Source organism: Penaeus monodon, chromosome 12 (assembly GCF_015228065.2).
Source record: "Penaeus monodon isolate SGIC_2016 chromosome 12, NSTDA_Pmon_1, whole genome shotgun sequence".
NCBI lineage: Eukaryota > Metazoa > Arthropoda > Malacostraca > Decapoda > Penaeidae > Penaeus > Penaeus monodon.
In genome coordinates, this window is record NC_051397.1 from 35,877,750 (window position 1) to 35,894,415 (window position 16,666).

Here is a 16,666-nt window from a genome sequence, read left to right on the forward strand (position 1 = left end):
TTGGGTGGGTGAGTGGCTGTGAGTGAGTGGGTAAGTGAGTGTTTTGTCACTAATTCATGTAAATACAGTGTCATATATATATATTTTTTGTTCTTTGAATTATATGTTTGCTTTGTTTGAAGATCAAGGAAAATATGATTACTTGAACTCTTTTACTTACTGTGTATTTCAGTCCTTGGAAGGACTCATTTTACATTATTATAGGTACTTTACCTTTTACAGATCTCTAATGTATGTGCTTTTTATTATTATTATTTTTTTCAGGTCTGCAAATGATAATGTGACCAAAACTAAGGTAGCAATCAAGAAGATATCCCCCTTTGAACATCAGACGTACTGTCAGAGAACACTTCGGGAGATCAAAATTCTAACAAGGTTCAAGCATGAAAATGTAAGTATGAATAACAGAATAACAGAATATCCTATTGCAGTTTATTGTATCATTCTTCTTTTCTTCAGTTGCATGGAGAGGAGTTAGACAATTTCTATTTGAATATTGGGTGAGAATGAAGGATAATTTTTTTTCTTAACAAATTGTATGGCCTTGATTAATAGTTGAGCTGAATAGATCTGGCAAAGAATCAACCCGATTAGTTTGTTGTTGAATCCGTATCAGGCACTCATATATAACCTTGGTAACTGGAAAGATCTTGTCAACTGTATCTAGATATCCGTATTTGATGTATCCTGTACCTTATTTATGTTGTTTTGGGTTATGATGTTAGTGAAACTTCTTTTTAAGCTTTTGGGGCCAGACACTTTAATATGTGTGTATTAGTAAAACTAAATGCAGCAAGCCACTTCTTGTTTTAGATTGTTTTTCCACTCTTATTTAGAGTTATAATCCAAAGACTGGTGCTGAAATTAGTGATGTTTAGGCGTGGCTATGAATTTTTAGCTAGAAATGAAGGGATGTAAGGGAACATAAAAGCAATGGTATGTGGTGTGTTCCTAGGAAGGTGACACACAAGTGGGATATTACAGCAAATAGTTATTATTGCCACCTCAGTGGGATTTCCTATGTAGCTTGTCTGCAGGTCAGTCATGATTCATGGTGGGCATTATAGCAATGGAGAGTTGAATTTACCAAAAGGCATTCTTGTTTTATCTGAAGAATTTTTTGTTACATGTGGGTCTTGTTGATAAGTGATTGCTCTTATCCTAACCATAATATCCCTCTGAGATTACCAGCATGAATAGATAGCTTTTAGTATCTTGTAAATATTTGTTTGGATGTTTTTATTGCCCGTGAAAACTGAGAAGGAAAAGGGGGGAGATTAAATTTGAAGCACTTGCTGATTAGCTCATAGTGAAAACTTATGACTAATAGCAAAGCAAAATATGTAATCATACAGGACTTGATGTGACTTCTGTCTTAATAGTGAGGCTCTATTTTATGTGAATAAGATGTTCAGTGTAATTGTCAGCAGTGTTTTATGTGTGGAGAAGCTGTACTGATATTTGGGAATATGGTTAAGGTATAATACCTGTTACTCTTAAAAAAGTTGCATTTGTATAAACATTACATTTGTATGTATTTCCATACTTATTGTTCAGTCACAGAATTCAAGTATTTTCATTTTAAATTATCATGATTTTTACTTATCAGTTATTTCAATGACAGCATAAATTCATTCTTGCATGTGTAGCTTATTCAAGGACAGATTTTCAGAAATATAACAGCTGTAACTAATAGTCTTGCTGTCATTTTGATAATTTAGATGTTATTTGGAAAATATGTAGCTTGGTACTCACATCACAGTATCTAGTAACTTCCTGTTTCATAGAATTTTCTTTTGTTCATAAGTTTTTACTCTTTCAGGTAATAGACATCCGTGATATAATACGAGCCCAGAGCATAGATCAAATGAAGGATGTTTATATTGTTCAGTGTCTTATGGAGACTGACTTGTACAAGTTACTTAAATCTCAGGTGAGACCAAGGATGCAACTTATAAGATATTGTGTGATTTCTTGGGTTTGGATTTGGTATAGTATTTACCATGATTAATGTATTTGTAGTCATGAGTGCTCTCTGTTCATGATCAATAGCTTGCAGGCAATCTGGAACCAAATATTGTGATTTAAATGCAAAAATATTTAGAAGGATCACCGACAGTGACTTCATTACAAGGTTTTACAGTGTATTGAACTTGTTCGATATTTACTTTTTTTCCCCTCTTCCATTTACAGGGAGAGATTAGTAGGGAGCCCACAACATCTAAATTTGTTATTATGATTCCAGAAACTGAGTAATGACCACATTTGCTACTTCCTTTATCAAATTCTTCGAGGGTTGAAGTACATCCACTCAGCAAATGTTCTTCACCGTGACCTGAAGCCTTCTAATTTGCTGCTAAATACCACATGTGACCTGAAGGTAGACTTATCCATTTTTCGGCCTCATTTTCTAAATTGGTTGTTTTTGAAATTTTGATGTTTATGTGCATGCTTGATTGATGATAATAGTTTGCATAGGCTGGTTTGTAAAATATTGGTTATCATAAATATTTTTCTGATAATAAATCTCGTTCAATTGCAGATCTGTGACTTTGGCTTGGCTCGTGTGGCTGATCCAGAGCATGACCACACAGGTTTCCTGACTGAGTATGTTGCAACTCGTTGGTACCGCGCACCTGAGATCATGCTGAACTCTAAGGTAAGTTTGTGATTTGTACATTTGAGAATAGAGAAATTATATAGCAATGGATATATTTTATATATATATATATATATATATATATATATATTATGGATATATTTTATATATATATATATATATATATATATATATATATATCATTTGAAATGTTTTTATCTTTATTTTAAAAAGGATATAGAATGAAAGATATATCAACACATATTATATAAAAAAGAGAGTAGAGTTTAGTCATGGTGTGGATACAGGTAGCTGGTGAATGGAGACCTACTATTGTAAATATTGAGTAAACAAGGAACGGGAAGATGAGTGTGTTTGTTAACATTGTAAATTAGTTTCATATATTAAGTGGTCTATATTTTCATCATTCAATTTCAAGTGACAAAGCTACCAACTTTTGTGGTGTCAGACTGCATGGCCACTGCACTCTTGAAATATTCCAACAGTGGAATTAGGTATAGATTATTTATGTGCGTGGTCTTGATACAAAATGTATTAAAATCAGGGCTGTTGAGTCGGTATTCAAAACACCCAACTCTTACTCTGATCCCTAGGTATGATAATGATAATAATAATAATAATAATAAAAAAAAAGGATTTCATAAACTACAGGCTACCCATGTCCTTAAAAGGTTTGAGTCAAATGGTTATAGCTATGCTATTGTGGCCTTTTGTATATTCTTGAAAAAAACACTCATTATTCTTTGAAAAATACATATAGGACTATGACAAATTGAAAATTATATTTTTCATTCTCTCAGGAGGAGAGAAAGTGTGCGATATATTTAAAAAGAGGGATTTTTGCGATTTATGTTGCGGTCAGAGTCAGAGTTGGGACATTTTTACCAACTGCGACTCTGACTCCAGCAACACCAAATTCCTTCTGACTCCGACTTCGACTCCACAGCCCTGTTTAAAATTCCCTTTGAGGAAATGAGGGGAACTGTGGCAAAGACAAAATTCCAAAGTTGTTTTATTTGTATAAAGTTAAGAAGGAGCCTCATCTTTTTAAGTTTGATGTGACTCTTACAGGCATTCATTACGATATAGCAGCTGTGTATAACCTGTCATGTTATGATTAGATGTAGAATAGGAACATACGGAGTGGTATGAGGGTACTGTGAGACTTTTGTTTTGGTAATCATTAAAAAAAAAAAATTTGTGTTTGATGCTCATGAATTAGTATTTAGGAGGGGCTCTGTATTATATTTGCTTTGTATTATATTTGCATCTTGCACACTCATCATTGAAACTAACTTTTGATTTTTTAGGGATATTGAATTGTATTTTCTTGAGCCAGATTAGTGGAAAATGTATCTAGATAAGACAATTTCTTTCAGCATTGGAGTATAAATAAGAGATGTTAAGGAATAGAATGCAGTGTTTTAACCCAATGCCTACGGGGAAAATGAATAAAAAATGGGGAAAATGCTGTGCTCATTTTTTATATTTTTGTGAAATGTCTCAGCACATAGATGGCTCTGCTAGTGCTTAGCCACAAAGGAGTCAATTAGTAGATCTTGTGACCTTGCCTGATTTCACCTTTTCCTTGTATTGGCAGGAAAAATGAGTTGTTTACTAGTGCTATGAATATTGGTGTTATTTTTACTGTAAACATTAGCATTAATATAATGTTATAAACATTAGTAACAGCAAAATAAGATGCCGTAAAATATTTTCGTAAATCAACAAAAAGGGTGAACGGGTGAGACAGGCAGTACTTGTAACTGGCTCATTGGTGACTTAGTACAAGTGTAGCCATCTATGTGTAAAAACAATTAAACAAGTAAACTCACAGTTGGCATGGCATGTATGCACATGCCATGCCCGTCGGCAAAGGGTTAATCCAATCAAGATTGATGACATCCCATTTTGTCATGGCAAAAAACCCAAGATCCTGGACATTGCCTAATAATTTCTTGAATGCATCTTCTGATAACCAGAATGATGGTTCGTTTTACTGACTATAAGCCGGAAAATCACCAAGGCATGGAGCTATGCTTATGGCTTCACCAGACTTAACCCATTCGCCCCGGAATTTTTCGCTCGTCGCTCAGCGCCGCTCACGGTAATAGTTGCCGGCCGCGTGGGCCGCCGCAATGGGATTTTTTCTGGAGCGGTGCGGCGGCGCAAAGACCATCATATAATTTTTGCAGGAATCTATCTATAGATTTATTATGAAAGTTGGGTTTTATATAAGGGCAATGTGTAGAAACTGTACTTTTCTCATAGTTTTTTCTAGGCATCTATTCGCCTTTGTATTGAGGAGATATACTGAATCGCTTCCAAGTTCTCTATACTATCAGATGACATCAACACTTTGATGCTAAAAGTTAGTGTTGTTTTTGCACGAGATGTAAAAGTATGGACTTAGCCGTTTTTTTGTGTTTTTTTTTTTAACTTTCAAATGAAGCAGAGCAGCAAGCCAAATATCATTTTGATACTCAGAAGTAGTGCATTGTCCATATAAGAGATCACACCATGTTTTTTATCATTTCATTCAACAGAAAAGGAAGAAAAGCAAAAGTGAATGTAGCTTCACTTTGATGTTCAAAAATAGCTTTGTATTGATATGTGATGTTAGTACAAGACTTGGAAGAGAGAATATACCTTCATACCTTCCATGGCTGCGATCGTTCTGCTGGAATGAGCCTTTGACTGACCTTTTATTCACATGACTAACCAATCAGGTCACGCCATGTGACCTGATGCACCAATCAAAGCAATTACTAGTTTCCAGCCAGTCAGGTCAAGGTACATCATAATCATGCAATCTAGTGTGAACAAATCACATGATTACAAGTCATAAATAATTACGACAATTACATATGTCATAAATTACATACGTCACATATTTATCAACCAGTCAAATAAGACTAGTAACAGAGCCAAGTATTAGGTTGAAAAAAATAATAAACTGTCAGTCTATGGTCAGCCATCAAGGCAAAAATACGTGCCAAACGTTACGGGGCCCATAGATGCCATGGCAAGATTACATGCCAAACGTGTTGGCGTCCATTGAGAGCATGGCAAGAATAGATGCCAAACGGGGCGAATGGGTTAACTGAAAATTTTGCTTCTGAAAGGGATTCATATAGATTCTATATCTTCCTTTCAGTAACCAAGGTTCACTGACAGTCCAATCATAATTGTATATACTATTTCAGCAGCAGTAGGATAGAATTATTGAACTCCCTTCCCTGTTAAATCTGGTGGACAGCATTCTGAAGATGCAGTATTTTTAGGGCACTATCAGATGCCTCCATCAACCCCACTACCTTACAATTGGCACTCAAAATGCCCTTTAATTTTTAAGAAATTGTTTGGAAGCAAAATTATTCTGTGCATACACTCTACGTAAATATGTGTGCTATAACACAAAATAAGATTTAAGTTAAACCATTTTCAACAATTGCAACAACACTAACCGAGGCTAGTGATCAACCAACTCGAGCAAAAATGTGTGCCCATGTGTGCAGAATCACAAACACAAATGCAAACAAATGAGTACATACATACATGCATACATACCTACATACATACATACATGCATACCTACCTACATACATACATACATACATACATACATACATACATACATACATACATACATACATATATACATGAATACGAATGAATATCTTCACAATACAAGAGATGTATTTGACCGGTCTTCGTCAGAAATACATCTATTTCTGACGAAGATGCAATCGAAACCAGTCAAATACATCTCTTGTAATGTGAAGATATTCATTCTCATTCATACCTTTTCTACATTTGTCAATATTATGAATACGGTTCATACATGAATACATACATATATATATGAATACATACACACATACATACTAACATACATACATGTGGTGTTTCCGAGCGGTCGTAGGCTTTACTTATTTTTTATCTAATATTTAACATTCCACAATTAAATGGTAAACGGGCCACCACTGACCTTGAGGAGTGTCGGGGTCCCCAAATACTTGGGGATTAATTAATATCAAAGAGGAAACTGAAAGATTGTTTTCACTTCATTATTTATTGACTTATTTAATATTGCCTTAATCTTGGGTTTCTAGAATTTTCTAAGTTAAAACTTGGGAAGACCCGTACAATAATTGTTCGGAAAACTCACCGGGTAACAGGTTCAGATGCACCTAGTGTGGGGTCTGCTCTGAGACTGACGACTTTTCGTCACACATTTTGTCGCTCACCCCTGGCTCTCATGTCTTTCTCTTCTTTTCTTTGGTTCTTTTTCCATACCATTTCTTCTTTGGTTTTCTTGTCCAATGACCATATTCCTAGGGTTAAGACACGCCTACACTAACAACAGTACTCTGTTGTCACGTTTTCCACGTTTTCCCACGTCTGATCCTGAGCCAGGTAAAAAGCTATAACTCTTGTCCACTTCGACCGATAGGTCTTTGGGGTGCGAAACCACATACAAACAAAGGTTAGGTCTACTCGCCATGTGGTGTATATCTGGGTAAGACTCTCTTGGGTTACTTCACTTGTTTCAATATTTCACTTGTTAAGGGATACCCCAGGCGTTACACCACAGACCCCCTTCTTCAGCTTCGTGTGTCCCACACGAATGACAGAAGTAAAACTTCAAACAGATCTCCCGAAATGGCAATGATAAGGATACAGTGATCCGTAATGTATTGCTGCTGGACAAGGGAAAAAACTCCACGTTCCCAATCACGGGAGAGAATACAAACCCTGTGTATCCACAGAACTGGACTTCTCCCAGGACATTGGACCGCCGAGGATGAAAAACCTCTCCAGTACTCAGCAAAACAACTAGTATTTTAATTTTGACTATCCTATATATCTGTCGGAATTGTTGACAGAGAATCATCAGGTAAAAATCCCCCGATACACTAAGTCTCGCATATGGTAATTGTCTCTATTGCACTGTAAAACGGGCACACATGATGTCGCAGGGACGCCATATAAAGGTTCTTGCATAATGATCATCTGCACGTCTTCTTCCACCGCTTCTGAAAGGGGTTTATTGATGTCATCTTCCAGTACTGGGCATTAGCACCAAGCAGGGATCACCGTACGTCAGGACTTCGGGCCAATAGGACAGGATTCCATGGTGCTAACAGACATCCAAAGAGACGGGAAAATTTCCCATTTGCAGGTGGACGTCATCCCCAAAGACAGAGCAGCACATAACTGTCAACTGTGGTTCCAGCAGCCAGCAGAATCATCACGGCAAGACATGTATGTGATGGCAGGATCTCGTCATTCCGTCAGTCTCAGGATCTGCAACAGCAATGATAGGGCCCAGAAAAACGGAACAGAGACCTGCATTGAGCGGGAACAATAGGACAAGCATGAACCTGAATTATACGGGAGTACTCGAACAACTTGTAGAATCTCCTTGCATAGTATATCATTATCATTATTATTAATATGCTTAAGATAATCTCTAGTGCTTGATGTACTTAGAAGTTAATCTTCACTTGAACACACATAGCTAAGTCATGTTGTTGCCATGTAGGAGTTTATACTTATTTAAATAATCCTTAGGGAGTTTGTGCTTATCTCTATATTTTTCAGCTATGGGCAATTTTTATGGTAATCCTCTAGATTCCACTTTTTAAAGTTTTCTGTTCAGTCGTCGATCAGGGCCCCAGCATAGCCAGTGCGAAAGACATGAAGCGAACCTAACATGCAGTCCAGACAATGCGTTATAGGCAACCTCACTGCCCGCTTCCCAATAAGACCTTAGATTTTGGCTAGCACCAAAGCCTGAAAGACAAGGACACACACCAGCTGCAGTACTGCGATTTGTGAAAATTGTAGGTTACATGTATAAATGCCTCTTTCTTCATTTTTTTTTTTTTTTTTTTTTTTTTTTTTTTTTTTTTTTTTTTTTTTTTTTTTTTTTTTAATTAGAGGGGTAGGCGTAACAGGGTCACACAAATCATGCGTCCATCTGACTGGCCCCCTTTAAATGCAGATGCGTCCATCTGATGTTCCTCTTACCCTCAGGGTCGATACTACTCACGAACCTCCTGGAAATAAAAAAATGAGGAAACCCCTACTTTCATAGAGTTTATGAATGGCTGTAAAATTGGCATGGAGACCCATAGTAGTAATAAATTAGGAAATCTCCAGCATCAGCACATTCTATTTTTATAGTGGCTCAAGAAGGGGCTGAAAAAATTGGCATGGAAAAACCATATAGGAAATTCCAGCATCAGCACATTCTATTTTTATAGTGCTCAAGAATGGCTGAAAAAAAAATTGGCATGGAGAACCAATATAGGAAATCTCCAGCATCAGCACATTCTTTTTTTTTAGTGCTCAAGAATGGCTGAAAAAACAAAAAAAATTGGCTGGAGAACCATATAGAAAATCTCCAGCTCGCACATTCTACTTTTATATTATGCTCAAATTTATCTCAGGAGTGGCTGTAAATTGGGAATAGGAACATCCAATAGTTCTTTAGCACATAGTAACTAGTTCCTCCTGCTTCAGCCACTTCCACATTGATTATACTAATTAACCAGGTTATTTCCCTTGTTCTAGGTGACTTTGGGGGGGTAGAAAATTTGGGACCGGAGATTGTAGCGGGCCCACTGAAAAGTCTCCCTCACCTCAAAGTCATACACTTTCTTTGTCAGAATAGGGATTGGGAAGAAGGCATCTCTTCCTCACTGTCACTTTTAAATTTGATCATGAAGGGGTATGCTTCCTCACGTTTTACTCTCGTGAGATGACATGCATCTCATTTTAATTCTATCAGTGGCACAATAATTCAGGGACGGGACCGAATGCTTTTTAGCCTGTAGACTATATCACTAACTTTGGCTACTACAGGGAAAGGTCCCTCAAACAAAGGTTGTAATTTTTTAGACAATCCTGCCTTGGGCTGAGAAGTTATATACACACGTGATCCAACTTCTTATTCTTTTCACCCGGGTTTCGTGACTGGTACTTTCACGGTCAACTGTACATTTCCCTCTAAGTACAGCTGGAAACCCGGATTATAAGACTTTGTTTGCAATAACAGAAGTCTTACGTCTCGGGTCCTCTACATTGTACCATGGACCATTATCTTTGAAAGAATTTTAAATAAGGTATTGAGGGGATCCTTGTTGTACATAAGGAAGTGAGGAGAATCATGGATTGTCTATGATATGCAGAATTGTATGCAAATACAGCTAAAGGGAGCAGTGTTCCCCATTCTTTAGGTTGTCATAAGTCATACTCCTCAATATTTGCATTATGGCCCCATTTACACGCTCCACCAACCCATTACTTGATGGATGGAATGGGGGTTGTAGTGTGTCTATTTATCTGCAAAAACCCCACAAATGTCTTTAAAACTTCATTTTATAAATTCTCCTCCACCATCTGTTATTACATGTTTTGGAACGCCATGGATGCTGACAACATGTGTTATAAAAGCTTGGGCTACTTCCTTTGCTTCTTTGTTTCGTATTGGTACAGCTATCAGGAATCGGGTCAGGACATCAATTACTGTCAGCACATACTTTGCCCCTTCATTTGTAACAGGAAGAGGGCCTACCAAAATCTAGGTGTATACGCTCAAATTTCTCTCTTACACCTGGGAACCGACGCAGCGGAGCAGGCACATCCTCATTGGCTTACATTTAAGGCACACACTACAGGACTTTACATATTTTGGGACGCCCTTTTGGGACATCCCTGGCCAAAATTTGCAAACTTCTTTAGTCTCTCAAGGGTAACCTGGACCCCTCCATGACCTGCTAAGGGAAGGCAATGGGCCAGATACAATGCAGTGTTTTTATACGAGTCTGGAATAACAACTCGAGTGTTAGTGATATATATAATGACATGGGTATGATAGAGAATTCCATTTTGTAGTATTTTGAAATCATTGACTCATAGTTTAATTGGGGACACTCATTTACTTCACCCCTGAGATACCTCTTTACCTGCCCCCATAATGGATGAGCATCCTGATCCATCCTAACTTTAAGTGGGTCCCAGGCTATCACATCTCCTGTGACTCATTATTTAATGATTCTCTTCCACTCCGTGTCACAGCCGACACAATATAGTTATCAATGGGGTGATCGCATTTCTTATTCTAGATAGTGCATCAGCCACACAATTTTGTTTCCCAGCTATGAAAGGGTAACTTCTAGCTCAAAATCAGCAACAGACATCTGCCAACGCAGAACCCGTGAATTTGGCCTCCCATAATTAAAAAGCCAAACAAGTGGTCTATGATCACTGGCCCCCTTGACTGGAAATCCTATTTAAATAGATCGGTTTACTGTGAGACCATACACTACTGCTAGGGCTTCCCTTTCAATCGTGGAATACTTAACTTCGCTCTCATTCAGAGTACGACTGAAAAAATTTTTATTGGACGCAAATGCCCATTATTATCATGTTGCTGGAGTACACCCCCAACAGCAAATTAAATAGCATCCGTATTCAGAATGAATGTTTTGTCAAAATCTGGATAAGAAAGATTTAAACCTCTTTAGCAAGAAATTTCTTTAAGATCATTGAAAGCTTTCAGTGCTTCATTTGACCATTTAAGGACGATTTTGCGGTTATTAAGCTTCCGAAAAACCCTTTGTCATTTCAGTAAGAGGCTTGGCTATTTGTGCAAATTCAAAATGAATTTGCGATAAAAAATTTGCAAGACCAAGAAATGACTGCAGCTCTTTCAATACCACTGGTTTTGGAAAGTTCCGCAGAGCTTCCAACTTTCTCCCTGAGGTCTGATACCTTTACTGGAAATTATATGTCCAAGATACTTAATTCTTCTTGGAAGAAACTCACTTCTCCAGTTTTAAGGAAAGGTTACTTTGTATTAATCTATTTAAGAATATCCTCAAGATTGTACAGGTGTTTCCCATGAGGATCCAAAAACAACTATATCATCCTATTATACCATGGCTGATCTTCCTATTAGTCCCGCTAAAGCCTGATTAATTGCTCTTTGAAAACACGAGGGGGCATCCTTTAAGCCAAATGGCAGAGAAGTAAACTCATAATGTCCATTTGGTGTTTAGAAATCAGTCTTAGTACAGCTCTCAGAAGTTAATGGAATTTTATTATAAACCCTGGCGCATGTCTAATTATGAGAAAAGTTACTTCTACCTAGACTTCTCAAAAAAGAATCTATATTAGGCAAGGGATATCCCGTCATCCTCGATTACTTTGTTTAGTGCGCGAAAAACTAAACATAGTCTAAGAGTTTTGTCTTTCTTAATTACAGGACAAGAGGACTATTGTTTTGGTGATCTAGAGCACCTAATTATTCCTTTCTCTAACATGTCCTTCAATCTGGACTTGAATTTCCTCCCGATACTTTGCAGGAATTTGGTATGGCCTTTTATACACTGGCGGTCCTACTGTCCGAATTTCATGGGAAAAAATGAGTTGCTACAGTAAGAGGTTCATCTTTAAGTGAAAATGCTTGTCCATACTTATTGATTAGCATTTGCAGTACTTGGGTTTTGTTTACTTTGTAGATCAGGAAACAAAGTATTTACTTGCTCTCTCAATTTCTCTTCACGAGAAAAATTTCACGAGTGCCCTACTATGACTTCACCGTGAATGTTGGATTTACTTGATTTTGTGGCAAAGGTATTCCTTCTAACACTGTTACATCCCCCACTGGGCAATCTGATATTAATTCTACCATCTCTGGTTGGACGTTTAAAAATGGGACTTTTAAAACCAATACTCATCCTTCTTGTTTTTCATCAACTGTTTCAACCCCTTTGCTCAAAAAAAGCTGCTATTAGTAAAAATGCTTTTCTTTGGGATGAAGAGTCCTGATATTTTATCCTCTAAGAGCCCTCTGCAATGACAACTCCTGACTACCATCCCTACAGTACCACCTGAAAACCCGTCAACACACTGAGATGTAGCAAAGCATGCCCACAAGGTCTGAGAGTGACCTTTCCCTAATGTGGGAATCTTCAGACGTATTTTCATCAGAATCACTTAAAAAAATCTGCTAAAATTTCATTTTACTTCCACTGGCAGAGTAGCTACAACTGGTTTTAGTGAGCTAGATGGTATAAGCCTTGCAGGTATCTTGTTTTATTTTTTTGCATCTCAAATGGTTTTGAACAAAACTCTACCTATGGGAAAGAATAAAATCTGAACCCAATAATATCTCTGTAGGTAGATCCACAACCCTTACTACAAAGCAATGATGAGTCAAAGGAATTTTAGCTAACCACTTGTTAGTGGAAAAATCCATGATGTTGTAACATAGACCCATCTGCTAGACGGACACTCACGTTAGTCTTTGTATAGTCCCTTGTTTTCGAAGCTGGCAATATGGATTCATGCACTAAGGATACTTTGGCACCAGTAATCAAACCCAAAACTCTTCTTTCGCTGCCCTCTACTACTACATTTAAAACTATCAAACCTTTACCATTAAAAATTTTTTAGCACTGGCAACTTGTACTAATACTTCTTGATTTTGGGTACCTGATTGCACTAAGGTTGTAGTCATGTCACTTGGTTTTTTGCTGGTCGGTTTCCGTTCCCGACTGATTTTTGACTTGTTTGACTTTCTGCTAGGGTTCCATGTGGGTCGTTTATGGGTATTATTTTAAGACCTAGCTGATTTTCCCAATTTGAATGCGAATGGTAAGCTTTCTTTGCATTACCAGTACTTCCACAGTTACCGTCACTATTGTTAGCATGCTTTTTCGAGAGGGTCCTGGAGCTTGTCCCCTGAATCGATAAAAATATCTATGTCATGACCATTTTTCTTGCAAAACGTAACAGAAAGGTAATTTCCTTTTATGACTGGAATTCTCTGAAGGAGGACGTAGAAGGTGGGACCACTCTGATGTTGCATCAGACCCCTGTGTGTGGGTGCCATATTCATTTTACTTTGGTTATTGTATTTAGTGCCGTGGCTTTCGGTTTGTCCTTTGAGGGGAAGGCATTAACACGTACTTTTTTATTATTCACTTGTTCCTCATAACTAATTTAGCCTCTGGGTGTTGTTTCATGTACTCCAATCCCTGTGCTAAAAAACTCCCCATGTCTAAACATATTGGGAATCAGATAATCTCTGGGCAAAAGGCGGTGGAAAAATTTTCACAAAACGCCTTCCTGCCAGATAGCGCACTAGAGGTTCCTTGTGGATCTATTGACATTGCCTTTTCAACAAGAACCTGCAATCTCACATTTTAATTCTCTAATTTTTCCCCCTCGCGGATCTTTGTTTGGGCTCTAACTCTGTCAAAGTAACATCTAGTGAGGAAGATTTTGGAACATATTTTAGGAAAGTTTCCTTAAATGCTATCCGGTTCCTTGGATTTTGAGTCTTACACAACTGTGCTACTGCTGCTGCGCTATCTAGTGCGTATTTAACCACATTTATTAACCCTTCATCAGTCCACTCAGATCGCGGGCATCTGGCCTCTATAATAGCAAGCCAGCTTCCCGCGTCAGGACACACTGTCTGAGCCACCTGAAGGATGTTTGTCAATTCCCCCTCGAAACAAAATTTCGGAATATCAAAAGCCTTTTCTAATCTGTCCATCTCCTTCCTCTCCAACTTTTCTGTAAAACTCTTACAAATTTGTGCGACGCTCCCGGGCAGGTCCATATTTGTCATAATGTTCTCTGAGGGAGTGCTCCCTTGGCTCTCGCTGGCGGCTGACATGAAACCCTGATTTCCTTGCCCAGCTTGATCTGAGGTTTTCATTCTAATAATCACCTCTATTTAACTGGTAATGGACCCTATGCTTCCGTACCTTTTAAAACCACGTCACGTGTCAACCTTTCCATTGTTCATTGATCTTACTGACTAAATTTTTCTACTGATTTACTTATTGTACAATTCAGTACATTTTATTTTTTGTTGGTAAGTCAGTTCACTTTTAAGTGTAATATGGTCATTTTTTATTACTATTATTATAATGTTTAACCATATCTTATTTTGTATTACACACTGAATATTAAAGCAATCTACTTATGTGCTTGGACCTCTAATCAATGAAAGTAGTGCTTTATTTTTCATTCACCTTTGTTTATTAATTAATGACGGGGAACTCATTGTATGTGAAAGAATCTGAGTATAATTTAACCATACTAGTGGACACACAAAATTTTCACTAGCTGATTTAAGTTTATTTTATGTTATTATTTTATTTATGCATTTATTTTTAGCATATATAATATTTTGAGCATATTTTTTGGTCACTAAGTGGCAAGATTTCCCACTAACAGACTTAGTTATTTCACACTGGTTTTATTCTTGCTTCATTTATTAATGTAAGCAATTTGCTGAGCACTTTTTTTCACACTAGCGGAGACGAAGCTACATACTAGTGGACATTTTATTTTTTATTTTTGCTTTATTTATTAATATAAGCAATTGAGCTGGCACTTTTTTTTTTTTCACACTAGCGTAGACAAAGCTACACCTAGTGGACTTTTTATTTTTTATGATTAATTAATTAATTAAATTAATTAATTATTTTTTTTTCTGCTCTTTCCACCTCTTCGCAGTATATAACCCCAACGGGAATTGCCCAAATGTTGACTAACATCAATCAAAAAAAAATATATCACTGATTTCGCAAAGATTTATATATAAATTTAAAATATTTTTCACATCTAAGTTACGCACAAATTATGCTTTTAGTTCCCTTGTATAGAGCACTCCATACATATACCATGCCCAAAATTATAAAAAAATATCATGCAATCATAAGTAAAATACTTAAACTAATATAGCACAATATTGTTCATGACTTTTTAAAATATCTTTTTATGAATTTAAGATATATTACATGACTTCAATATATGTTTCATGACTTCAAGATAGGGTTTTTATGACTTGTGTGTTCAAAAGAGGCATAAAAATTTTATATATTCAATATTTTTCATCAATTCAAGCACTAAATTAATTTTTTATATCCATAACAGATAACAAATCTCCCAAGTGGTAACATCGAATTATTCTTTGATAATTACCCAAAAATTCTTAATTTACTCGAATAAATTTCAAGTATTTAAAATTATATTTTATACTTTAACAAGGGGTGAAATGTTTCGTGGAGGCGATTTCCCCCCGCAGGCCACCACTGTGGTGTTTTTCCCAGCGGTCTAGGCTTTACTTTTTTTTTATCTAATATTTAACATTCCACAATTAAAAAGTTTAAAATGCCACCACTGACCTTTGAGGAGTGTTTAGGTCTCCAATACTTGGGATTAATTAATATCAAGAGGAAAACTGAAAAATTGTTTTCACTTCATTTTTAAAATTTACTTATTTAATATTGCCTTAATCTTGGGTTCTAGATTTTCTAAGTTAAAACTTGGGAAGATCCGTACAAAATTGTTCGAGTAACTCCCCCGGGTAACAGGTTCAGATGCACCTATGTGGGGTCGCTCTGAGATGACGACTTTTCGTCACACATTTTGTCGCTCAGCCCGGCTCTCATGTCTTTTCTTCTTTTCATTGGTTTTTTTTTCCATACACATTCTTCATTGGTTATTTCTGTCCAATGACCCTATTCCTATGGTTAAGACACGCCTACACTAACAACAGTACTCTGTTGTCCACGTTTTCCACGTTTTCCCACGTCTGATCCTGAGCCAGGTCAAAAGCTATAACTCTTGTCCACTTCGACCGATAGGTCATTGGGGTGCGAAACCACATACAAACAAAGGTTAGGGCTACTCCCCCATGTGGTGTATATCTGGGTAAGACTCTCTTGGGTTACTTCACTTGTTTCAATATTTCACTTGTTAAGGGATACCCCAGGCGTTACACCACATACATACTAGTATTCATATATACTAACATACATACTAACATACGTAAAAACTAACATACTTGCATATATATGCTTACATATATACTTTCATGTATATACTTACATATATACTTATATATATACTTATGTATATACTTATGTATATACTTATATATATATATAATATATATATATATATATAATATATATATATATATATATATATATATTTATATATATATAT

The 16,666-nt window shown here is 36.6% G+C and overlaps 1 protein-coding gene across 1 annotated transcript in view; it reads left to right on the forward strand.

The window, feature by feature from the left end:
- Nucleotides 1-214: 214 nt before the first annotated feature.
- The window catches only part of LOC119579404 (mitogen-activated protein kinase 1-like), a 30,228-nt gene continuing 13,776 nt past the window's right edge, over nt 215-16,666 (forward strand). The window contains exons 1-4 of the mRNA XM_037927197.1: nt 215-391; nt 1,823-1,933; nt 2,246-2,380; nt 2,543-2,659. Of these exons, the coding sequence (XP_037783125.1) occupies nt 230-391; nt 1,823-1,933; nt 2,246-2,380; nt 2,543-2,659 (525 nt within the window). The 5' untranslated portion in view covers nt 215-229. The remainder of the gene's footprint in view (nt 392-1,822; nt 1,934-2,245; nt 2,381-2,542; nt 2,660-16,666) is intronic.